We start from the raw sequence: 26,452 nt of genomic DNA on the forward strand, positions 1-26,452 counted from the left end.
CTCCGCTCATTCTTGACGGATTCGAGAAATTTTTGCGGCAATCGATTCGGGAGGCAGTACACTCCGATACTGAGGTCATTAGATCATTACTTGGAAAAGTGGTTCATGACCCCTTTAATCCCAAAGGCAAGCTAGCTCTTCCCCCTACTTCTGCTGTCGGCATACGAGAAGTGCTTTCTCAAGAGACCTGCCTCCTAATGTTGTTCTCTGCTTCTGCGTACCTAGTCCATAATAATAATTTTAGAATATTACAACATATTTCGATTATACAAAGAATAATTTGCCTTCGCCGCCACCGCAAAAGTGGAAGATGCCCTCTTTTTGTTTTCCTTTTAAACATACCTTACTTGAAGAAAAACCAGCAAAAGCACGGGGCACGAGAAAGAAGGCAGACGCACGCAACGCTGGAACTAACAACTGTGACTCATTTTACTCGATATAACAAGCAACTCTTTCTTGCTCCTGCTTTTTACAACATGGTTTTTCCAGCGCTGGGCTTCATGCGTGCTTTCCTTACCTACACTAAGTAGACCCCCTTCTTTTAAGCGAATCCAGAAGAACTGGCATTTGGGCAAGGTGGATTCCGTTGAACATATTGGGTGGATTCAGCGCGATAACGAGGACAGAGATGAAGAAGGGACACGAACACCAACGCTGTTCTCACAACTAAATTTGTTAGCGTAGAAACACATTATTTTAAAGCACAAAATATGTGCTTTAAAAATATGTGTTTCTGCGCTAATAAGGTTGGTTGTGAGAACAGCGTTGGTGTTCGTGTCCCTTCTTTATCTCTGTCCTCGTTATTGCGCTGAATCCACCCAATAAGTTGTTAGCCAATGTCGTTCACGGTTAAAAAAAAAAAGAAAAGAAAACGCACGAGAACGTCTCGATAAACTAAGAAAGAAGACGCTCAGCTTTCTTTATTTATCTCCAATTCTCTCTGAAGACGAAGAAAAAGGAATCCCGCCAATTAAAACAGTAGACTTTTTGGGCCCACTATTCTTGTGCTACTGCGCTTCACTTCAAATGAATAAAAGCAATTTATCAACACTGAGCGTATTTTTGTTTTCAGTTTGAGAAAGTACTTGAGATCGAAGGCACGCCGAATAATGTCAAATAATGGCAGCTCTGACTTCCGCGTGACAGGTGAACTGCAGTCAGCGATATTACTGGAATGATTCCGCTGCTCTGCTCCGACCGACCATTTAGTAACGTCACTGGAAGCATTCGCATTTCGCTCTCAAGCACTTGTCCGTTTTGCGCTCCCAGAATTTCACCATGCTGCACAGTAAACGTATCTCGCGAACTTAAAGCAATGTCACCGTTCACATCAAATGAAAATATGTCTGCTGCAGTAAGCATTGTGTCCCAAAACTGAACACGTGTATTTAGTGTTATTTCTCCTCTGTGAGTAGTGCGACTAAACCACTTTAACCCTTTGAGCCCTGGATTTTTTATTTTGGCCGGAGACATTTTTTGTGCGCGTTTTCCTAATTGTTGGGGCCTCAGAAGACCAAAAACGAAAAATTGAGCCAGTGGTGCAAGTATTTATGGATTAATTAGCATGGAATCAAATTAGGTCACCAGGGCTCAGGGGTAGTGAAATTAGGAAAATTGCGTTTTTATTTCTGCTACTCACTAGAGTACACAAGATGTGAACCACCTCTCATTTTTCAGCGTGATACTCCTTGATACAGCTTCTGTACGACGTCCCGAATACGGCGCTTAGCCGCCTCACCTGACCCGCCTCGGCGTCACCCATCACTTCGGTCAAGCTTTTTCTTCTTTGTGGCTCCCAGCTCCGCAAATATGTCGCAACTTTGGTGTCAATCACAGTGGGGATCATTGAAGAAGTATTTCCCCAAGAATGAGCAGTTTTGGGTTGATTTCCGAGGTGCTAGGGGAACTTTTGTGCGGTGTCGTCAATTGATGGCGCCAGGGCCGAAAGGGTTAAGCCTCCTTTCATTCTTTAAAAGTAAACTCCTCCGGCTAACGGAGGAAAATCACTTATAGATGGTCATTTTCACCTAATTCTAACGAAAAAGTAGCGTTTCGCTTCCGTGAGCACCATTCCTTCTGATACACTACAGTGATTTTCTTCGGAGCTTCAGTGGGAGGCCATGAGGAAACACAAGCTAGAAAAGGATGGGAAGGGTGTACGGGCTCAAAAGAAGAGAGAAAGAGAAAAAGACGTCTACGATCATTTGTTCGCGTATAGTGGAGTTCAGAAAGAAATAAATGAATTTTCAGTTAAGAATGAACGCAAATTATATACTAAAAGGAGGCGCCACACGCGTCTTACGTCAATCCCTTTATCATAGGCGATGAGTGAAAGAAGATGGTGCGTTTAATGCTGTCCGCCATATATTTGAAAATATCACATTGAATTTCGATTTACATGTTTTGTCTTGCAATTATGCCTTGTGGACTATATTACTTCGCCGCGTAGCTTCTACTGTGTCGTTTTGACTTCTTCAATTTGTGCAGGAGAAATAATAAAATGCCCACAATATCATAGAGCTAATCGCACTTGCGCCCCCTATCTTGCAAACAGTGGCAGCCGTAGCGATGTGAAGTTGCGAATGCCGATAATTTGTTCCAACTAACAAAATGCGTGCTTAATAAGAAATATATGTTTGTGTATGCAAGTGTATTCAAATCCCGCGTAGCCGTTTATCTTTTTTTTTACCTCAGTACTCCAATATGCTTTTAATATGCTATTTAATGAGTTCTCAAGGGGAAGCAAGCAGGGTAGCAGCCGGGTCGCGAGCAGGCAAGTTATGTTGGAAAGCTTCACAGAAGGAAAGTTAATTGGGATACTGCTTGAAACTTTTAATGTCAAGCACACAGTTGCGATTGCTTCGGTTTTCTGCCAGTGCTTATAAACGCCAGTAATTCGTTCTGGCAGGCTGGTTCATTGCGATAAACTTCCTTGAATTGCGTCAGAAAACGAAGACACAAGTGAGGAAACATTCTGCGCTCGTGGTGTTCTGAATGTTTCCTTACTTGTGTCTTCGTCTTCTCGCGCAGTTTAAGAAAGCTTATAAACGCAACACGCGTGTCAGACACCGTATAATTCTTGAAACGTAAACAATCAGAGAGCAGACGAGGCTTCCTCACAGCGTTCCATTTAGGCAGAACACCTTAAAGAATGAAAATAAAAAATTTGTGGTGGGCACTGTACCCGTGCCCTTAGCCGTTCGCCACCAATAAGGCATGGAAAGTTTTCCGCTGAAAGAGTCGTTCTCAGCGCATGTCTGTGGTTGCCAATCCATTAAAGTGTATCGGTACTGTATGACAATCTAGACTAGCCCTTGTTATCAGCGTCATCTCGCCAGCTTTTGGCTACGTTTATCTGTCCATTATCAACAATCGCAACGCCTCGCTACCCGCTCTTCCGCTATGTCACACACCGAAACTGCTGTTATTTCCAAATTTTCGTAATGCCAAGGTGAGGTGTATGAATAGCCGTACAGGCAGACTTGCATTAGAACCCGTGACTATGGCTCGTTCTGATATAAAGCGTACACTACAATGAGCAATTTCTTTCATGTGCATGCGTTATAAAACATAAGGAAAGATTTTTTTTTTTTGCGTATGGTGCTTTGCTACTCGTAAACCGAGGAAAGTTTGTTTGCCCCCTTCAAATATTAGTTTCGACAAGACTTGTTGCGGAGTAAAGCTGGTTCTTTACTGGAGAAAAATAGGTACGGCGCAAGAAGCACGAGAACGAACCGCAGAAACGCACTTGGCGCCCATGCTCGTCAGTTTGTGTATGGCCTTCGTCCCTGTCTTTATTGCACCATACCTGTTTTTTATTACTTTCTGTTTGTTACATTTCTATCTTCTTTACGTCATGGTGATCGCCTCCCCATTTCTCTATTTAAGGCAACGTCTTGCTAGGGCGCTTCCACCAACATTCTGTATCGGGCTACGAGCTGGGATGTAGATTTCTCACTGAAATAAGCATCCATGAGAGCAATAGCACTTAATAATGAAAATCAAGAAAAGAAAGAAAACACTAAAAATAAGAGTACAAAATAAGTGATGCTGTTGCTAACGCAGCCGCCTTTCGGTTGCGCATTTCTCGTTTGCACATCCAGGATTTTAGTTCTCTTCCGTTTTTCAAGAATACGAAGTAAAGCATAAAAATAAGAAGATGAAACAAAAAAGAAATTTCAGTTACAGAGGAAAATACGAATAAAAGGGAAGAAACACGAAGGGGTGACTAAAAAAACTATGGGGGCGCCTAGGAAATTGTTATTATGTTTAGAAGTGAGAGCGCTGCCTGTCACTGAGTTGGCATGAATTATAAGGTCATTTGCATATGCATTTTTCAATATATACACTGTTCATCTTGGTTTCCCCTACAGTCTTCGGACAATGGGGCCCTAGTTTGTGAAACGTCTTCCGCAGTTTATGTATTGCTATTTTGCTAGCAATAACTTGAAACTTGCAAGTTATCGTTGCGTTGAAATGTGTCTGAGCTCGTAGATGGTGTTCGCCAGAGCCACGTGGATCATGTCGTGTCAGTCCTCTAGTCTCTTGTACCTTGCGTGTTTTACGCACTCTGCCACCCATTTTCCTTTCGTAGGTACAGGGGAACTCATCTTGTTAACATCTCTTAATACCCCTGCGTTTCCTTTGCCTCTCTCTCTCTCTCTCTCTCATAGGTTTCGGGCGGAATGAGAGGAGGGACCATGTCACTCTCTTGCATCAGCCAAAATTTTGCCTCTCTGCAATTCGCCGTAGTCGCTCCTCGGCCGCTGGTTCTGCCTTTTGCGTTGTTAGGGCGATCTAGGCAATCGCCCGTCTACGTTCGGTTTTCGAACGTCCACTTTCCGAAACTCGTTTTCTACCGTGCGGTTTGAAACAAACACCTGCACGGCCTCCACGATTATGTTATTTGGGTGCACTTTCTTCTCCCATAGTTATCTGATGATGGCGGTTCGCACAATGAGCAATGTAATGTTCTCCTATCCTCAATGAAACATTGCCTTCGAGAGCCGTTAGATGCCTACAAATTTTTGAAGCTTTCCGACCTGAAATATTATTTAACACACCCGAATACTATTGAGAACTGGGCAAGTTGGTGGGGATTCATAGCGAGTAGAAGCAAAACAGTGCAAAATGAACGCGGACTAAGGAAGAGTGGACACAACATGAGCGCTGTGTTGTGCCTACTCTTCCTTAGTCCGCGTTCATTTTGCGCTGTTTTGCGTTTACTCACTATGAAAGTTGCATCTACATGGCAAACTTGAGCTGAAATAGCTGATGGCCAGGAAAGCGTTCTTCTAAATTAGTGCCAGAGAACCTACCGCAGGACTGCCAGCAATGTTTAGTTATATGCGCCGGAAAGCTCCCGCGAGAAATATGTTGTAAACAGTTGTCTAGGCGCATATTTGTTTTCGCGGACCAGGCTGTCGCAGCTGCCAATCGCGTTGTCTTTCACGTTTCTTCGGGAAAAGTATAAGGAAGAAAAGTAATAGAGAATAATACGCGCTGGAATCCGCACACCGTCTCTGGTAACTGCTTCCGAAACGAGCGCGGCCGCGGAACTCCCTCTAATATGCAATGTAATTGTGTCGAATACGCCCGAGCAGTCCGTGCACAAGTCACAGCGAATAAACAAATGTTACGGAGGCCAGTGAGGGTAAACAATTCTGTTCTATTGAGCGCGGCACCTTATTCGACTGCTAGCGAGAAAGGTAGCAGAACTTCCTGCGTGATGTCCTTACGTCTACAACCTACGTATCTTTTTTCATGATCGACGTCTCCAACTTCTCTATACACATCTCATTATTATTTGAAGACGACTGAAATCTTAGTGATGCCTTGCTACACTTTTGTAGTAAACGCACTTGTGAACGTTTTTTTTTTCGTTCGTTCGTTCATCGCACTTTGGATCAGGCATTACACAACGATCTTACAGCGATAGAGTAAGATCTCAAGAAAAAATACAAGTAAAGAAAAGGAAGACCCCAGTAGTCTAATTGTGATCTGGAAAAAAATTGTACCCTTGATGTACAGGCAAGTGTTAGGCTATGCGATTTCTTCCCAAAAAAATTAAAAGGAATTGTGTCGAACATAGCACAGTTCTTAACAGTACATCATTATGTTTTTTGTTTGCAGTTCGCACATCTGAATTTGAGCCTGCATGCCTAAGATTTATTTCAAAAAATTATTTTTCTCATATTCTGAATCCTGCAATGTTCCGACCTTGCCTGCACGTATCGATGTCTTCGTTACATCAATAGTGTTGGACTGGTGAAGCAAGCTTTACAGACACGTATTTCAAATTTATTTCGGCAAAATTTTGAGCAAATGGTGAGAAAGCACCATTGTATTTTCTTCAAGATATTCATATATTATGCAGATTACTTTTGAATATGCAAAACTCCTTCATAACAATTTTTACTATCTGTGGAATTCTATTATCTTTTTGTATGTGCGCGATTGAGTGCAGCAAGAAAGTGATGTACTAAACAAGGGTATTCATTTTGGGCGTGTATATGGCGGACCTCTGTTACTATCCCTGCCTGAATTTATGATTGACAGAGACATTAGCGGTTTAACGGGGATTACTATGCTATTAAAAACAGTAAAAAAAAAAACGCGAACGTATCTTTTTTTGTAGCTTATGCTATCTCTTGGCAATAACACACAGAAGAAGGATATATTATCTTTGGTCAGAGGGTATCTGAAGGGATCCTATCACTTGGAAACACTTATACGCAGAAAAATAACAGTAAAATACGTATATTATCCTTAGCCTGAACGGATCTCAAAGGATGATGGTTTTTTAAAGGTGCAAAGGAGGCAACTGAGTTTAAATTTCGTCGGAAGAGCAACAAGCTTTAGTGACTATGCTAAACAATGTAGGTGCAACAAACCAGGCAAAAAATAACGAGTAAGCGTCATCGCTACTGCTCAGTAATGCGTTAGTTCATTTTGTGTTTTTTATTTGTGAAAACGAGTGTTGACGCAGTGGCGATGTATACCGGTAATGGGGTAAACATTGTGGACGCTCTTGAAAGCAGGAAAATAAGCGAAAGTGCCCCACACAATTGATTCGCCAATGCTATGCCAAGTTTTTTTTTACTGGGACAAAGTTACCAAAATATCATCGACTTCAGGAGGGCCTACAAACATATCTTTTATGGAAACGCATTTTCATATAGAGAAGAAACTAAATAAACAAATCGTTTCAGGCGAGGAACAGGGCTGTTACATTTTCAATATGGGCCCCTTCCTCTTAAATCTCACAGAAATCAAAATCGCCTCCAAAGTTCCTTTTTAGGGGGAAGGAGGTATCTTCATCCAAACAAAGAGAACACTTCGCAAAGCCGTTGCCACGCACACACTGTTTGCACCAGCTCGATGCGATTCTAGACACATCTCCATCCCCGATCAGTGACCTGCCGAAGTATTGCGAGATTCCAGAAGTCTTGGTGTGCAAGACGTGCTAAGAAAGTGAGCGAAGCAATCTGCTCCCTGCTGCAGCCTCTTAAATTTCGTAGCAGCACTCTTCTTTGTATTGTTTGTTCATGCGGGCTATCTTTTTTATTTGGCATCACCTGTCCACCGAAGCGAACGCAGCGCTGGTTTCTACTGCACATGTATATGAGAACACAGCCACCGCTTATATGTTGTAGATCTCCATGCGTTGGATGCATCAATGGTTTTTTTTTTTCATCAGTTCTCAGCAGCGTGAGGAAAAATTCTTGCACAGGCTTTGAGCAGTTTCATTCTTGTATATACGCGCACTTTACTTGAATATTTTACGCGCACGCTGTAAGCTTGAAATACTGCAAAGAAAAAGTTTGCTAAGCCGTAGAAGAACGGTTGCCGAGCGGAAGCGTGCACACAAGTGGCGTCCGAGTCCTGCGTTTCGCTTATCTTGTGTCCGTATATGCACGCTTTGACCTTTTTCATATTCCTTGCCTGGGAACTTATGTAAACTTTAGAGAGCGAAGAATGAATATTGAGGCAAAAACGAGGGGGGTGTTGGCCCGTAAATCGGAAACCAAACATCAACCTTCCAAAATTCAAAAAGAATAAAATAAGGAAGAAAATCACAGGAAGGCGAAAATGAAAGCACTATGAAACTATGTAAACCACTACGGAGGTGCAAAAAAAAAAATACGAAGTTACACGCAAAGAAATCCTGCATAAGGAAAGCAAAGAAGAGTGCGGCGAAGGGCACCGGCGTAAGGAAACATTGCAAAGGCAAACAGGCGACCGAACGCAGACGTGCGAGCAAACGAGCGAGCAAAGTGCCGCTGCAGGTCGTTGAGATCGAATGCAGAGGGTCGTGTTAGTCCTAACAAAGACATGGGTAGAAAGGTCACTGCAAAAAAGAAATAATAATTAATAAATAAATAAAGGAGACCGCTAACAGCGTATATCGAATGACTTTGATATAGCTACGCATATCTAAGCAAGCTGCGCTATTGCTCACTGGACAATGGCACTAAATTTTAAGTGACAATTTGAACGTTCTATAAAATGATCGAGAGTTGTTACATTACGCTGGAATGCGTAACGTTAAATGTACAGTGCACTCGGCAGTGAATATATATGTTAATCAAAGAAACGAGTTTAATAACTTGACGATGCCTAGTTTCTTCGCAAACACAGCGCCTGTCCTGTTGGTGATTGTTCCTTTGGTGTCCTTGTTGACGTTGTGCTCTTTCATCCTCTCTTACAAACGACAGTGATACGTGCAGCTCTTTCGAGTACGAGTAAGACTACAAATTAAGGAGTTCTTTACAGAAACCTTGTTGTCTCTTGGTTTTGATCGTTTGCATACTTTTGTAACTATTTTCTTAATAGTTCAGTGATGCCGTCTTTATGAGTTATCTGCACTGTTGAAGCTAGACACCTGCTATCACGGAGACCAGTCTCTTGGTGCGACGTATTGCAATGCATTTTACGGGTTCTCACAGAATACGTTATAGCACCTTACTTGACTACATCGACTAGAATATCGAGCTCATTATATTACCTAGGTATAAACCGACGTTTCTCGAGCTTCTCGTTTCGTTGTAACTTCGCCCAAATCGATCTACGCTTGTGTGCAATAGAATGGTTGCTTTCGATCGGATACATTGCACATATTGAGGCTATAGTGCTATTGCTCTTTTTTTTTTTGCTGAATGTGTGTCAGTGTGTGAGGGAAGGATGGCGGCTAGAGGGCGTTTACGACTGCGTCGTACCAATGCGTCACCGTTGCCTATTCTCTTTCCTTTATGACCCCTTTGTCACTGTATACTCCTCTAGATAAGGAATGTAATGACAAATAGAGAGGAATGCAGGCGGCAGTCTTTCCCACACAGAGATCGTGGAGATAAAATCGAGGCTTTGATGCCCAACTTGAGACCGTTTGTAGAGTGGAGACAAGTTACACGTGCTGTCTCAGACTTGCCAAAGGTTTCTACGAGAGTTTCGCAGATTTTAGTTGTATGCTTGGCTTTCAATACCGTGTTTCCTTTTTTGCTCTGTATTTAGAGCATGCAGACGTTATTGACCTGCCACGTACTCAGGATCATTAACATCTGCAATCGGCCGCGTCGAGACAGCTGCGACTTGAGAAAAAAAGTATGAATGGTAGATAAAAGCACCTATGCAAGAGAAACTTGGCGACGGAATTTATTCCTCTTTCGAGGAATAAATTCCTTCACCGAAGACTGACGTGAAAAGCTTTCTTGAGAAACAGGAAAGAAAAAAACCAACACAACAGAAATGTAAATGATTGCCGCAACGTCAAACACTCAAGTGTATTCTATAGATCGCGGTCACGTTTCCCGTAAAATAAATGAAAATAAAAAAGAAGTAGCAGCTATACGGGATAGCGAAGTCAGAACATCCGGAATCATGACACTACGAGTGTAGACGGGTGCAGGGAAACTGGGGAGTTGGCGTATAGTTTCCACTTACAGCTGTAAGCGTTTATTCCAAGTTCCGCGCTGCTGCCACTTATTGATGACTGGACAGAAAAGTATTCTGACTGGCCCAATACGGCTTAAACAAAACAAAAAAAGACACACACGCGCAATAAAAAGAACCGGGAAGAGTGCACGGATGCATAAACTTGTCTGTTTTAACTTCGCATAAGAATGTGCTGTCGCCACGTGCAGTTTTACTCTGTTTCGTTTTGTACTGTCGCATTCTGTTCGTTTTGTACTGTTGCAAAGACGATAGTCTTCTGCCGGCCGTTTCTGCGCCGTTTCAGCGCAGCCTAAGAAGCACTAGCGTTTTCAGCGCAACTTAAGAAACACGAGGGTCTTTAGAATTACGTATCTATGTATTTTCTAGTAAAGCAACACACCACCTAATACTTACGTATTCATTTTGCGCCTCAGATATGCGTAATATTGGCTTTTTGATTGACAATGTTCACAAGTATGAAAGCAGCTACCAGTTCAAGATGGCTGGGCATTCAGCAAGTTTTAAACTTTGGCCGGGCGACTGAATCGTGTGACAGACAGACAGACATGCAGACAGACAGACCAAAATTTCTGCGTTTGAGTTCCCCAAGAAAGACTATCGTCTTTAAAATACTGGGAGATTTCCGAATGCAAACTGCATCGTTTGCAGAGATTGAGCGAATCCGCCGTGATCGAATCAAGCCCCCTTTTTTGGAGAGCGCTCTCGATCTGCAAGAGAAAGGTAGCCAAACAGCCAATTTTATCAGCCTAAAAGTGGACCGGACTGCACTTTAAGCGCGGGCTTTTTATTTCTGACACGATATTCGGACTTTAAGCTCGCGTGGCCCTCTGCCTTGCCCACATTTTTATATACGTACTTGTATTTTCCTCCGTCATTCGGATTTGGGAGTATTCGGTACCACGACCGTTGTCGATGGCACGGTGGTTGAATCACGCTTTTTTACAATACTTGGTCGACCATATTGCATTCCGACTTTATGGCTACCGTTTTCTTGGAAAAGTAGTGGCGTACGTTTAACAATAGACTACAAAGGACAGAAGGAAGAACAATGGAAAAGACTGGATAAGCTCCTTTTCAGGAAGGTTAAAAGGCTTACGTGAATCTCTTCGCGAAATTGGCTGACTGGCCTCGTATGTAGGTACAAAGACAGCGCGACGGGTAGAACTCAGCGCATAAGCGGTCAGGAAAAACAAATGAGAAAAAGCAGCACCTTCCCGAAAGGGATCGTGAGGAAATGCGAATGCATTTGGGTGCACCCGATGAGTGTGCAATTAATTAATGAAGAGAGACGAGAGTGTGCACGTAAGCATTATTTATTCATACGTCAGCACCTGTTCGTGTTATCGTTGTACCTGACGGCCACAATCACCGCCTTGTGGTCGCTGAAGTGCACGGTCAAAGGGTCTTTGAGGAGCATACGCGCGGCACAGTTTCGCATAAATACCAGATCAATGCAACTCCCGTGAATGGTGGTGGGGCACGTGTTGTCGGAGGCGGCAGAGAGACAATGCATAGAGTGTTCGGTCTGCATGTACTCCACCAGCCACTCGCCACTCTTCTTGCGCAAGTCAAGTTGAAGTCGCCGACCAAGACAATGGGATCAGAGAGTTTGGAGCGCACACGCACTTTCCATAGCCGCGTCCAGCTTCGCGGCAACGGCGTCCCGAGCGAGGTTGGGCGCGAGGGAGACGGTCACCACAAAGACTCCGCCTCCGGTGTAGGCAAGGGTGTACAAGTCCTTGTACGGAGACGCGTCTCGAACGGGAGACGTGGCAACGGCGTGCGATATCAGTTCCCGTACTCACAAGGCGGAGCGAGCTCCGCGATGCGAGCGCCCTCACCGGGTACACTCGTCCTCTCCCTTACCCTCCGCTGCTCCGCGTGCGAGCGCCATCACACGCCCGCGCGCTCCTCCTCCCCCTTACCCTCCGCCGCTCACCACCTGCTCCGGTTGCTAGGCACGGCGCAGCTGTTGCTAGGGGCGAGGAGGAGCGCGCGCGGAGAGATCTGTGTGCACACCGACCAGGGACGCACGACAACCCCCGACTAAGAAATGCATTCGCATTTAAAAAAGAATTGTCCGCGTATCTGCGTGCTACGCTGCAAATATCGTCGAAAGACGATAGTCTTCTGCCGGCCGTTTTTTTTCTGCTGGCCATTTCAGCGCCGTTTCAGCGCATCCTAAGAAACACAACCATTTTCAGCGCAACCTGAGAAAGACTAGGGTCTTTAGAATTACATATATATGTAATTTCTAGTAAAAGAACACGCCACCTAATACTTACGTGTTGATGTTGCGCTCTCAGATATGCGTGATATTACAGCGAAAGCTGTTATGAGATCATTTCACCGGCCGTTTTTGGTGCCGTAGTTGTCCGCCGCCGCCGCCGCCGCTGCCGCCGCCGCCGGTGTCCGTAACCAGTATCACTCGAAATAAGAAAAAAAACTAAATAAGAAAAAAATTCCAGGATGGAACGAGGTTCGAACCTGGGCCCTCTGCGTGGGAGCCCAGTATTCAACCTCTGAGCCATACCGGTGCTTGAAACTGCTTTGCAAAAAGGTCCTATACAGGCTTCATGTCGGGAAGGAACCACATTAGCATATGCAATATAGCGTGGTAAAAGAGTAGAATAAGCACCAAGCGTCGCACAACGCGAATTCTGTAACCAGGCGTCACACAATGCGAATTGCGCAACGAGTAGGTTGTTGAATGCTTCCAACCCATTACAAAGAGCTCTGCCATAATTCTTCATCGTCATCACGCACAGCATCAACAAAGTGCGCATAATGCCTTACATGCGTTTAGCAGGTACCATGGCTGTCTGTAGAATGACGAAAAATGGCACAGTGCCTACTGCCCTACTTCTAAAAAATTACAATGATTTATAGCGTAGTGGGTTCCTCGCAAGTGCACTTCTGTTGGTTGCCAAGGAAGCCCATAAGGCTCCCATGATTCATTTCCTCAGGGTCTCAATAAAGTAAATTCTCTCTCTCTCTCGCTCTACGTTTCTCCGGTTAAAGTGTGTTATAAAGCGTGGTGGGACAGTTAAATAACGACCGGGCGTCACACAATATGCATTACGTAACTAGTGGGTCGTTTAAAGCTTCCAACCCATTACAAAGGGCGCAACCATAATTATTCATCGTCATCAGCCGCCGCATCAACAAACTGCACATAATCGCTTACATATGGTACCTCGCTTCTCCGCAGAACATCGAATAATGTCGTGCTGGGTGCTTCCCAACTTCCCAAAAATTACGCTTTGTGGCGTAGTGGGTACGTTGCTAATGTACCTGTATTAGTAGCCACAGGAGAGTTTATAACGGGCTCTAGAAATGCCGCTCTTCCAGCTTTCGCTGTGACTGTGCTGCGCTTTCCGCGCAGGCCTGGCGCTTTTTTTGCTTTTTGATGGACAATGCTCCCAAGTATGAATGCAACTACCAGTTCAAGATGGCTGGGCGTTCAGCAAGTGCTTAAACTTTGGCCGGGTGGCTGAATCGTGTGAAAGACAGACAGACTGACCGAAATTTCTGCGTTTATGGCCGGGTGGCTGAATAGTGTGACACAGACAGACAGACAGACAGACAGACAGACAGACAGACAGACAGACAGACAGACAGACAGACAGACAGACAGACAGACAGACAGACAGACAGACAGACAGACAGACAGACAGACAGACAGACAGACCGAAATCTTTGCGTTCAAGTTTTCAAGAAAGACTATCGTCTTTAAAAGACTAACAGGCTCCCTTCTGCATTCGCCTAAGACGACTCGTAGGCAAAAGGCATCTTTTTCTTTTAGTTCTCACTCAATGTATTGATCCATCCCCATCTCCTTCCGAAATCTTCCCACACCTAATGTGTCTTCGCACTGCCTCCAGGATCAGATGCGTTGCAAGCTTTCTGCACCTCTCCTGGAGTCGCACTGTCTCCGTGATCGGTCCACCTTTCACCAAGCGACGTCATGTGATGTTGTCTTCATGTGACGTCATAGTTACGCCATGATGACGTCAGAAACTTTGGCCATCTGGGACGTCATTATGACGTCATATCGTGATGTCATAACGTGATGATTATCTTGCGATGTCATCATCACATAATATGTGACGCATGACATCCCATGGCAAAGCGGTCAAGTTATGCGAGTCGTGGCAAAGGCTGTAGTGTGAAAGGCGTGGTCAGTAGAGGTCAAGTATCTCTTATTATCCGTTTTTTATCGTAATTTTTAGAGGGTGTGGGTAATAAATGAGACAGGGTATGATTATCTGACGGAACCTAAAACTGTTATGCAAAATGACACAAACGCTGGCGACCATCGATCAATGCATTTACAGTCGCCAGTTGTTTTTCGGAAACGGACAAGGCCGCTAAAGCTTAGTGTTGTTTAGTGCCCGGTACATGCCAGCGTTCACTGGTGGCGTAACAAGCCTTTGTCTCTGTGATGTTCCGGCATCATTCTTCAATCGTTGAGCATGGGAATACGTGAAGAGACGAAAAACAAGGACTACAAAATGAAATAAGACCATGTATACGCATATGCACTTTTTTTCACATTCTACGTTTTCACAGCTTTGTCTTTCTCGCATACCTCTGACTTCAGCCCTAAAATATGTGCAAGAAATTTGGAATGTCAGGATGTTCTGCGTTGCTGTCTCCCATGAAAAATTCGTCAGATCCCACGCCGTGTGGGAATCGGCTCCATTCGAAGCAGTCAGCGAGTAGTTCTATGTTGCATTTTAAGTACGGAGCACTTTAGGGGCCCGGGCTGTCATATGCTGTCGTATTCTGTCGTCGCTTCACGTAGAGCAGGCAAAACCACGTATAAAAAAAGAAGAAGAAGAGGAAGCAAGCGAGAAACAGAAAGAGAGAGAAAGAAAGGGAAACAATATGACAAAATTGAAATAAATAGAAATAAACAGTTAAACAAAACTAAAAAAAACATGGCTGCTCCCACCGTCATAGGAATCGGTGTAACACGAGAGTGAAACGTGTCTTCACAGAAGTAGTGCTTATTGTGTAGTGATATATGAGAGCTTGTGCAATGTCTATTCGTGTTTGGCAGCTATAGCACCGTTTGACGTGGATGCACCCATGTTGACAGCATGTCTCTATCGCGACGACTAACGCCCATGATTATGATTAAACCTTTGTGGTAGCTGACGGTGTGAACATATATTTGGACACAGCGAATCGTGAACCCCGCGTAAGGATGATATCAACAAGCTCATAATCAACACTGGTACCCGGCATGCACTTCTTCAAAGCGTCGTCAATTAAGGAGAGAAACGGCACGGTGTGCGCTTTCTAATAATGGGTAGCCGACGCCTGTCCTCATGCACACACTAACACACACTGCGCTTCAGCAACACGGGAGGTAGAGGTTCGTAGCCTGAGCCGCAAACGCGTGCGTCCCACTGGCCTCTGTCTAGCAGGCGCTGCTCTCGCTCCACCAAGGCACGGCATTCGCCCTTCGAAATTGCATCCTTTCTGCAACGCATATTGCAGCAGTTGCAGTCGGTGCTATCGCAATTGAAGCAGTCGGCGGCGGAGAAATCCCGTTGGTGCACGTGGAAGATGCACTACTGCGATGAGCCGACGCACGCTAACACGAAGCCAAAGGCAAAGAACGTAACTGCGTCAAGGGTGCCTCGGCGACGCCAGCGCGCCAGTCTACCTCTTTGGTATCGAGACGCTGTAACCATGCCCTCCGATATCGTGTGCAATCTCGGAGTAAGCGCTAGTAAGTGTCGATCATGAAGCATTACTTCTTTTAACATCTCACAGACGGCGGCACCGCCCCGCTCCGCCCGCCGCGAAAGACAATGTGTGAAAGATATAAGGCGCGTTCGCGCCGTGTCTAGCATCTCCCGAGTTAGCTTAGTCGGTACACTGTTAAAAATTTTGCCCCTTGTTTACGTAAAAAGCTGAAGGTAAAAAGTTGCCGATCACTTTTCCGATTCCCAAATAGGGCGATTTCCGCAAACGGAGTCTCCCTAGAAATGTTGTACTATTGTCTCCTAGACACATTGTACGTAATGTCTTTTTAGGAATGTTGTACGTATTGTCATTGTCTCCTAGAAACATTGTACGTAATGTCCTCTTAGGAATGTCGTACGTTATGTCTCGAAGAAACGTACGTTGTACGTGATGTCACCTTAGGATTGTCATACGTAATGTGTCCTGGAAATGTACGTGAGGTCTCTGAAAATGTTGCATGTAATGACTTGGAAATTTCGCACTACTGAGGAATATGAAATGTGCCAAATAGCGCACTTTGTTGCTTTACAGTCACCAAAGTGCACAACTTGACACCACACTGTACTTAAAAGGTTGTAATAATGGGTGCTATGTGGTGAAGAAAGTTTCGGTGCTTTACATGCATTTACCGCAATGGTTATCAACTGATGCAAGTGGCAGCTGCTACTTTGCTGCGAAGAAGTTGTTAGAGAGAGGAAAAACGCATTATGCAGTGATGGAGACGAAAATTTTCACTGGATGTTGAACACAACAGTCACAAAGAGATGCATGTACATATTGCCCCTGTTGAAACAAATGCCAGGCTACAAGTGTGCTACTTCAGTGAAAATTGAAGTGTTCTGGCACCACATACAAATTAATCGTACATAGTTTGGCTGTTTGAAGTCTAGGGTCTGACAACAGCTCGCCTGGTCGGGATGAAACTTTGGTGAAAACATTGTTGGACGCCAATCACAAAAAGTCTGGCAATCCCAAGAACAGACATTGCTGTTCAACTTGAACAAGTAATTTGGCAGGGCAAATATAATGGCACTTGTACCCTAATATATGTTACAACAGGGGCAACATGTGCATGCATGTCTTTCTCATGACTGCTGCATATAACATCCTGTGGAAAATTTTGTCATTATTACTGCTTAACCTGTGTATCCTCTCTCTAACAACTTCTTCGCAGCAAAGTAGAAGCTGCCACTGGCATCAGTCAATAATCACTGCGGTAGCTGCATATAAAGCACCATAACTTTCTTCACCACAGAACACCCATTATTACAACTTTTTAAGTACAGTGTGGGGTCAACTTCTGTGCATTGGTGACTGCAAAGCAACAAAATGCACTATTTGGCACATATATTTCTCAGCAAATGCAGAATTCAGTGTTTCCCACAAAGTGTGGGACAGCACATAGCTGTGGCAGGAAGCATGCATACATATTACTTCTTGCCAAGTAAACAGTGAACATCCAGCTGCTCTGAACGCATAAAGATGGGGTTTATTCTGCGAAACTGTACGAGTATACTGTTCGCATTCCGGCTCATCTGAAAAGAGAAGAAAAAAAATATATGAGGACGCTTGAACCAAAAAAGAAGGCAATCTGTGCCGAAACTAAATTTTGCATCTACCTTGCAAAAACAAATGAGCCACACAGCAGCAGGTTTTTAATTTTGATGCATCCACAGCCCGCCCAAACTCATAAAAAAAGAAAAGGGCATGTGTACCCTAAACCCCTGCATGATTGAATAAATGTAGTGTTCACAGTAAAAAATTCAAATAACTTCTGTGCAGACGACATTAAAGACATGAGGGGAGACGTTAAGTTCAGTTGAAATGCTAGGTTACCATGTTGAGGTAAGACATGTGTAACTGTTCAAGCAAAGGGTGCTCTTGAAAGCAAGAAAACAAAGCAAAAGTGAAAATCAGATTTTGCGCACTAGCTGTCGGACACGTGCAATGGCCGTGAACAGATTCGAACTGAGGCCGGCTGAGAAGGAGTGTCGGTTTTTGTCAAAAATGCCAAATTAAAAGAGCTAAAGAGGAGATAAAAACACGTTTTGTGACATTTAGCCTTTCTGCGTAAAACGAGGCACATGCAACATGAAATAAGCAAATCAAAATGTACGCAATGAGCTACTCCAAAGGTGCGCTTGTGAAACAAAGTTTCAGTTACCGCTCCCACATCACGCCAAGTAGTTTCAGGTGGACAGTGTTGCGAATTGTCCTTGGCTGTGGTGTTTTCACAAGTTAACTCGAAATGTAAAATGAGTGAGTGTCATAGGCAGCATTAACAGCCCAAGGCATTCGCTCAAAGGCAGGCACATCGATGCTGCCCAACTTTCTCTCACAGCTTAATGTGTTACACAATATTAAACACTTTCCATTTGGAGTTCATAAGTAACGCACGTCCCTGCTCGTCGGGATCCAGAAACTCAACACCTGACAATGGAATCGAGGTCGCAGATGCTCCTGTTTATCATAATGGGGACGTAGCTTTGCTCTCTACTTGCTTATTCCTTGCATTGTTGCAGTATGCAGCAAAGCTAGCTACACAACCTCTCAGGAGCATTTTGCATTTTGTGGCACTGACGTTGACATTCTGTCCTGCTTCCAAGCAACAGTTTGTCTCATTCAGAGTAACTTGATCAAAGCGAGCACTCGATCGAAACGACCGCTAACAAAATAAACTACACCTCCAGCTTGTTCTCGCTCTCGGCTTTTTTCTGTTCCTGGCGACCCCGAGCTCGGATGCTTAGTAATGCAGCAAACGTGGCAAAGCACCTAGCACCGAGAATGAGGCAGCCTCTTACACTGCGGAAAGTATGCTGTTGCAGCAATGAGAGAAATTAATGAAGAGTGATTTGGTCAACTTAAGCAATTTTCTTTGCTAATACTGTCTGCCCTCTTGTATATTGTCTGGTTACATAGCCACAGCAAATAGCACCATGTATGTGCTTTCCTGCTGATGTCAATATGACAACCTGCAGTCTGCTGACATACACAGAGTCATTCATGAAAGAGGGTATGCGAGAGTGTGGCCGACGCTCAGTGACAGCTGACTAGAATGCACAGTTTGCTGCATGAGAAAGCACATCTGCTCAAGCTGTCGGCTACTGGGGGTCAAAATAAGCAGGCATGGCCAGGAGGCGAATGCATGCCAGACCACCGCCTACAGCTGGTAGAACAGTCTCTAGCTAACATAGGGCTCTTATGTTCCTTTTCACAAAACAAAGCATCCCCTCATATTATGAACAATAGACGGGGTCGCACTGGTGCCCCTTGTTTATACAAAGAGATACGAGGAAGCATGCAAGCGAAAAAGAATTAGGAATAAGGAATGTAAATTTGACAACACAATTCTGCAAATATTGTTAGTATATCTGAAAATTGCTTTCACTTATCATAAAGGTTGTCTTGTTCTGTGTGAAAACAAGTGCTTCAACATTCGTTCAATAAAAATGTTTATGATGGATCTCCTCAGACTGACCATTTCAGGCTTGTTAACCTATATATTCAGCACACCCTTATTGAATATCAGGCCCTACACACGCAACCAAAATATAGCAGGGATTACAAGCTCATCAGCAAGTAACACCAGCAAAAAAGTTAACTTACATCTTCAGTGATTCAGTGCAATCGCTGTATCAGCTTCATTATCTTGCTGTCTGCAGCTGTCCTTGACTTGCGTCCATTTCCACATTTGCTGCCTCGCATCGGGTTGATATTGAACATCTCCATGGAAGGCACAAAAATATGTCGTCTGGATATTGTGTTTGTTCCATAATAAATTATGAAGTCATTATCACATTTGTTCCTGCTTTCGAAACATCACAAGGATGTTTTATTTATAAGGAACTTTTAAATGCGAAGCATTCCTTAGCGAACTTCTGCGACTTTGACCGTATCTATCTATCTATCTATCTATCTATCTATCTATCTATCTATCTATCTATCTATCTATCTATCTATCTATCTATCTATCTATCTATCTATCTATCTATCTATCTATCTATCTATCTATCTATCTATCTATCTATCTATCTATCTATCTATCTATCTATCTATCTATCTATCTATCTATCTATCTATCTATCTATCTATCTATCTATCTATCTATCTATCTATCTATCTATCTATCTATCTATCTATCTAGCCGCCTACGACTTCGTGCTCTCCTGGTCGCTTGGTTAATCGAATGTGCACCAAAATTGGTATGGCGTAACATGACTCTATGACGAACATAAATGACAAGTCATAACATGAAAATCATGATACGAATGTCATATACAGCATGATTCACATGCTACGCTCATGATGCGCTGGCGGCCGTTTCGCTAGCTTGATATACACCAAAATTGGTATCTTGTGACGTGACTGTGTGAGGAATATAAATAACACGAGTCATTATGAAAATCATGACACGCATGTCATGTACAGCATGACTTACGTGCCATGCTCATGGTGCGCTGGCGGCCGTTTCGCTAGCTTTACATACACCAAAATTGGTATCTTGCGACGTGACCGTGTGACGAACATAAATACCATGAGTTATCATGAAAATCATGACACGCATGTCATGTACAGCATGACTTACGTGCCACGCTCATGGTGCGCTGGCGGCCGTTTCGCTAGCTTTACATACACCAAAATTGGTATCTTGCGACGTGACCGTGTGACGAACATAAATAACATGAGTTCTCATGAAAATCATGACACGCATGTCATGTACAGCATGACTTACGTGCCACGCTCATGGGGTGCTGGCGGCCGTTTCGCTTGCTTGATATACACCAGAATTGGTATCTTACGACGTGACTGTGTGACGAACATAAATAACACGAGTTAACATGAAAGTCATGACACACATGTCATGTACAGCATGACTTACGTGCCACGCTCATGGTGCCCTGGCGGCCGTTCCTCCAGGTTGATCGACCCCCAAGTTGGTATTGCGCGACGTTACTGTGTGACGAACATAAATAATAGGAGTTAACATGAAAACCATGACACGCATTTTCCTCAATCACATACAAGACGATGTATGCAGCTCTTTGCTGGCTGCTTCGCATTACATTGATTCCCACAATGCGTGGGATCTGCCGGCTTTTTAATCCTCTTAAGCTGCGATTAATACAGAGCCAATTGCCATGTGGCTTCAATGTTTTTTGGTTGACCCACCAGAATTCTTGAATAAAGTAAAAGTAAACAATATGAATATTACATCAAGGAATTCACCACGCAATTTTAAAATACAACAGTTCACTTGTGTGTACCTTGAACCTAGCTCTCATTTCTGTAGCTTTTCCAACATTTACCCTTTGCAGTTGTCGTCACTGCCATCAGCATGCACAGTGTGGTAACATATAAACATGAAAATTCAAAGATAGCACAAAGTTTATTTCACATCAGGATTAGTAAATGCAGTCACGAGAGATATTTTTCTCTTTCTTAGTAATCTTGCAATTTTAATACTATTCAATGAATTGCCCTTGATGTAACAGTACTGAACATTGTTCATTACCAGGCATTGAGTCTATCCATCTCATGCCTTTGTCTTACATGAACATAATATTTCTATGTCCCTTGTCTTACTCTAAACAATTACATGTTACTTAATGTGCAACATAATCCGTTCATTCATGCCTGTGCAGAGACATATACGATGTTCACATATGTACAAACATCTAACTGCCATGTGGGCATGAGTCAGAATGCACTTTACATTCTGTGGTACCTTTGAAGTACTTCTGAAACCAAATGACTCATTAAAATGTGACTGAAAAACAAAAAGGAAAGCACAGAACAAATGTCCTAGTAAAACAAGAAATGTAGTGTCATGCTAACCCTAGCTATGATACAAAATGAAGGCCTGAATGCTGTCATTACACAGTAACACTCAGGCTTCAAGGAATAATGTTTTTGCAGTATGCTAATGAAGACAATGGTGCTTAATGAATGCAAACCCTGGTTTCCCTGAAATCTTAAAAAAGCACACAAAATCATTTGTCAAATCTTAAGCACTACTTATGTGAGGCCCTTCAAAATAAAATTGACACCTCAGAGCAGAGAAAACTGAAGATGATCTCTTTTGCATTCACCCTTGACACTTCTACGTCTTGCATATGCAGAAAAGATCACACAGTGCATAGAGGCCCTTGGCAATAAGATCTGATGATACGGAGTATTTATGTTTCACTGAATCTTATCACTAATGTTAGCTTTTCAATTAATGTAGTGCATAATTACAACTAAAGTGAGGCTTTACTTGGCCACCTACAAAGCAAAGGACTCTCCAGAAAATTAACCTTTAACCCTTTGACACGCTATGTACACAATTGTGTGCACCACTTATTTTTGCCATTGGTAACGACTAGGACTAATAGAGAGCAAGATACCTTAGAAGTAAGCAGCGCGAAAAGCAAGACAACGCACACAGGGAGGAATGACAAGAAGCGCTGATCAAGATACGTTGAACAAGATACGTTGAGCTTTGGATCAAATGAACCTGCTGCAGAATAAATTTGTGTTCATTTAACTTCATTTGGCAGTGTACTGTTGTATATTATCAGTTTGCTGAAGGCACTACACTGTTCAACGAGTCGTTCGAAGGGCTCCTTCCTGCGAGCCATGCCAAAAGTATAATTTTTCTTCACTCCAAATGAACATACATAAAAACAAATTTGCACTATATTTTTGGCGTAAGATTTTATTCTATTAATGTAAGAACGTAGCATGAATGACTTTACAATAAACAGATATTTATTACAATTGAATTATAATTACTATTACACACATAAATTAATGCATTATGACATTATTTTTGTTGCAATAGAATATCGAGTGCCTTGAAATGATGTATCAGTTTGACGCATTTACAGACAGTTTTTCATTGGTGGCGTCTGAAAGGTTTAGAGAACATGGAAATATTTCACCCTGTTTCTGTACAACACAACAATACGAATAGAACCAATGCAGTGATAAAGTTGGCTAATGAACAAAAGTTATTTGCAGTCAAAATGTTATGAACAGCACATATTTAAGACTTGGCAACTACTGAAGCTTGCAATTATGCACTACCAAGAACAAAAATCCACAGAAGTTCACATGCCCTTTGGTTTAAACACTGTGCTTCACAGAAGGAGGGAGCTTGCATTATGTATAGTTCAGTAGGAAAGTTTTTGAAGTGCTTTATAAAGAATAGAACTGCACGCTGAAAAGAAGTTAGTTGGACGGCTTGATGGGAAAAAACATTTTAACTTGTTTCATTCGTTCTGAGCATCTTACTTCACCATGGAAGGTGTGAAAAATATGATAAAAAAGTAAGCGAAAACGGCATCTCAATGACAGACAGTGACACAAGAAATCAGATTCTATTGAGACATTTTTTGCCCATCTTTGAGTGCCTGTTCCTCATGAAAGTGAGGTCGGCTGCAGCCATTAGCGAGACATAGCTTCAGGTATGCTTTTTCCCATTTCTCTTTACTAATGCAGCTATTGATATCATATATCCTTAGAAAAAAAATTCGGCAGATTCCACGTACCGCGGGAGTCGATGTTATGCGAAGCAGGCGGCGGGTAGGTGACTGTGGCGTAACTTTTTTTACTGAGCGACACATTACAAAATGATGCTAAGGATATGTTTAAATTTTATACGCACACATATATATGTTGAAGAGCCGCATATGTGTCCCCAGAACGCACGCACGTTTCACGAACTCGTGTTCATGTGTGGAAGAAGTTCTTGACAGTTCTTGAACAAGGGCATCGTCACCGTGATCAGTGAGCACCAGCAGCTGGTCATGACTTGTTATAGGATCCGGTCGTGATCGTGGTGACGAGGGGTCCATGTGTAGTGAAGTATGTGGTATAGTAGAGCTGTTGGAATTCTAGGATGCCTCGGTTTCTACACCTACACCCGTTAATTACGTCACATTTTAGCATAAAAAAGCGACACACGGCTCTTGCCTGCTTAGTGTGAACAAGGAACCCGTATGGGTCCCGAAACGTCTCTGTGTTTTTCACCTTGACTTGGTCAGTGACCGCATCTACATCCTCATGCCTCGGTCATTTCGTCGACAAATCGGCTGTCGACGAGCCGGCGACAAGTAGAAACCTGAAGCCACCCTTCGCGTTGGTGAGGTATAGGCCATCGAGGCTGGTAGGCCTGGGTAGTGCTACGTGGACCAACATCAGTGGATGGTGTTTGTCGTATTCGTAGACTACCTGGGCGTATGTGGCCTACGTAGCCTAGTCTACAAAGCGGCTGTCAATCAATCGGGCATCATCCTCGGTCAGCATGAGGCCATCGCCCAGCCTCGTAAGAAATGAAGTGGACACTGCGTCGTTCTTGCGGACTAAGTGCAATTTACGGTGCGGTGATGTGTATATCATATGTAACGTTCGTTAGTGTATTCCTCCGGAGTCGAGCAATGCTTCAATATAGCTTGCTGAATCATATGAATAAAAACGTAATGTTTATTAGACTGCAATAAAAGCGGAGCCAACACTGGAACTACAGACGTTAATCTGATATGATGCCTGTATCGTAGGAGTACACATCGTAGGAGTATCAAGTAGTGTTTATTGCTTTCTTGTAAAATTAGATAGCAAGCACCACAACCACAATTGACGTTGCACCGATATTACGCCTGCGTAGGCTGTTTTTCCAAACCAGTTTATAGACCTGGCATGGCTCAGTGGTAGAATACCCGATTGCCACGCAGAATGCTTGGGTTCGATTCCTGCAGGGATCCTAAATCGAAGAAGCCATCCTTCCCTTTGTCCCGACTCCGACGCATGCGCCAACATCGGTGACGTCAGCGGCCTCGGACCTTCCAAAGGCTATAAGAAGCTGCGTACCTCCGTCGAACTTCAGTGGGCCAGGCAGCGGCACTCCGGGCGAAATGCTCACCAAACCATTCGTCTTTGTGGTGCAGGTTGTGGCTGCCGTTTTCGGAACGGAAGCTGCTGAATATGCCTCCGTTTTGACAGACCCGTCACATGACTGGAAGGATCATCACGGCATCGAGATTCGACTGCGTGATCACCGTTGTCTTATCGAAGAAGCCATCCTTCCCTTTGTCCCGACTCCGACGCATGCGCCAACATCGGTGACGTCAGCGGCCTCGGACCTTCCAAAGGCTATAAGAAGCTGCGTACCTCCGTCGAACTTCAGTGGGCCAGGCAGCGGCACTCCGGGCGAAATGCTCACCAAACCATTCGTCTTTGTGGTGCAGGTTAGTTCCTACTTGCCTGCGCCATGTTACCGCAGTGATAACCGCTTTTTAGTGTTGCTGCCACGCCCACTTGGTAGCTTTTTCTCATGTATTTGTATTTTTGGTGTGGATTTGTTAGTTTGCGGGGATATTGAGGCAAACCCTGGCCCTTCGGATAAAGAAATACTGCAGCAGCTTCTTTCAGGACAAAAAAAACATGACTGATATGATGAACAGTGTCTTATCAAAACAAGAAAAAATTGAAAAAGAAGTTGCTAGCTTGACTGAAAGGATGAGTTCTGTCGAAATGCAGACAAAGCCTTTGATTGAACTGAAAACAGATGTAAACGATTTAAAGCAAAGAGCAACACAACTTGAGAAAGATTTGGAATTTGCGGTCAAGAAAATTGACGAGTTAGAGAACAGAAGTCGACGAAATAACTTGATTGTTTTTGGCCTGAGGGAAGAAGCTAATGAAACGACTGCTGACCTTACTGAAATAATAAAAACGGACTTATTTGAAGGAAAGCTGGGAGTGAATGTCAGTGGCATAGAAAGATGTCACAGATTGGGAAAAAAGAATGGCAAAGAACGACCAGTAATTATAAAAATACTCGATTACCGGGACAAGGTAGCTATTCTACAGAGGTGTTCCAAGCTGAAGGGCACCGAGCTGTCGATAAGTGAAGACTTTTCCGCTCGTGTTCGTGATATCCGAAAAAAATTGTGGCAAAGTTCGTCGCGTGAGCGCACAAATGGATCTAAAGTGAAGTTAGTTTATGACAAAATAAGCATTGATGGAAAGATTTTTTGTTGGGATGATGATAAGAATAAGAGATATAAGTTATCTAACCAAATTAAGGCTCGGGGAAACTAGATGAACGATGTTTAGTGATGCTAAATGTGAATTGCCGCAGTATTGTTAATAAGGCTGAGAAATTGGAAGGCATGCTTTTAGCGCATGACCCAGATATTGTGTTGCTAACTGAGACATGGCTACGAGATGATGTTTTTGATAGTGAGTTTGTACCGAAAAATTACAGAGTGTACCGTAAGGATCGAGATGGGAGGGCAGGGGGCGTTGCTGTTCTTTTTAGGAATACAACACGTGTTGTAAAAATGCCAGACGTTCAAGACATAGAAAGCATCTTCTGTAAAGTGTACAATGGCAATATTAGATATCTTCTTGGTGTCGTTTACAGGCCACCCAATGCTTCCCTCGATGTTATCGCAAAGCTTAAGGATTACCTTCATTGTCACGTAAAAACCGAAGATAAATTAATCATAGCGGGAGATTTAATATGCCAAACATGAATTGGGAAACATTTTCATCAGACCCATTTCAAGCTGCGGATACTGAAATATCCGATATCATGTTTCAATATGACTTGACGCAAATAGTTACCGACCCTACTAGAACAGATCAGGGGACGAAATCTATCCTAGATATATATCTTGTGAGTGGCAATATAAAAGAAAGCATGTCGTGCAGCGTCATAAACGGCATATCGGATCACAAGGCTGTGGTGCTGGCA

The 26,452-nt window shown here is 43.4% G+C and overlaps 1 protein-coding gene across 1 annotated transcript in view; it reads left to right on the plus strand.

Annotated features, from left to right (window-relative positions):
• LOC119386031 (uncharacterized) overlaps positions 1-26,452 on the plus strand; it is a 163,669-nt gene that overhangs the window by 127,489 nt on the left and 9,728 nt on the right. The window contains exon 2 of the mRNA XM_049414201.1: positions 24,639-24,938. Within this exon, the coding sequence (XP_049270158.1) occupies positions 24,639-24,938 (300 nt within the window). The remainder of the gene's footprint in view (positions 1-24,638; positions 24,939-26,452) is intronic.

The sequence above is a fragment of the Rhipicephalus sanguineus genome, chromosome 3 (genome assembly GCF_013339695.2).
Source record: "Rhipicephalus sanguineus isolate Rsan-2018 chromosome 3, BIME_Rsan_1.4, whole genome shotgun sequence".
NCBI classification, from domain to species: Eukaryota; Metazoa; Arthropoda; class Arachnida; order Ixodida; family Ixodidae; genus Rhipicephalus; species Rhipicephalus sanguineus.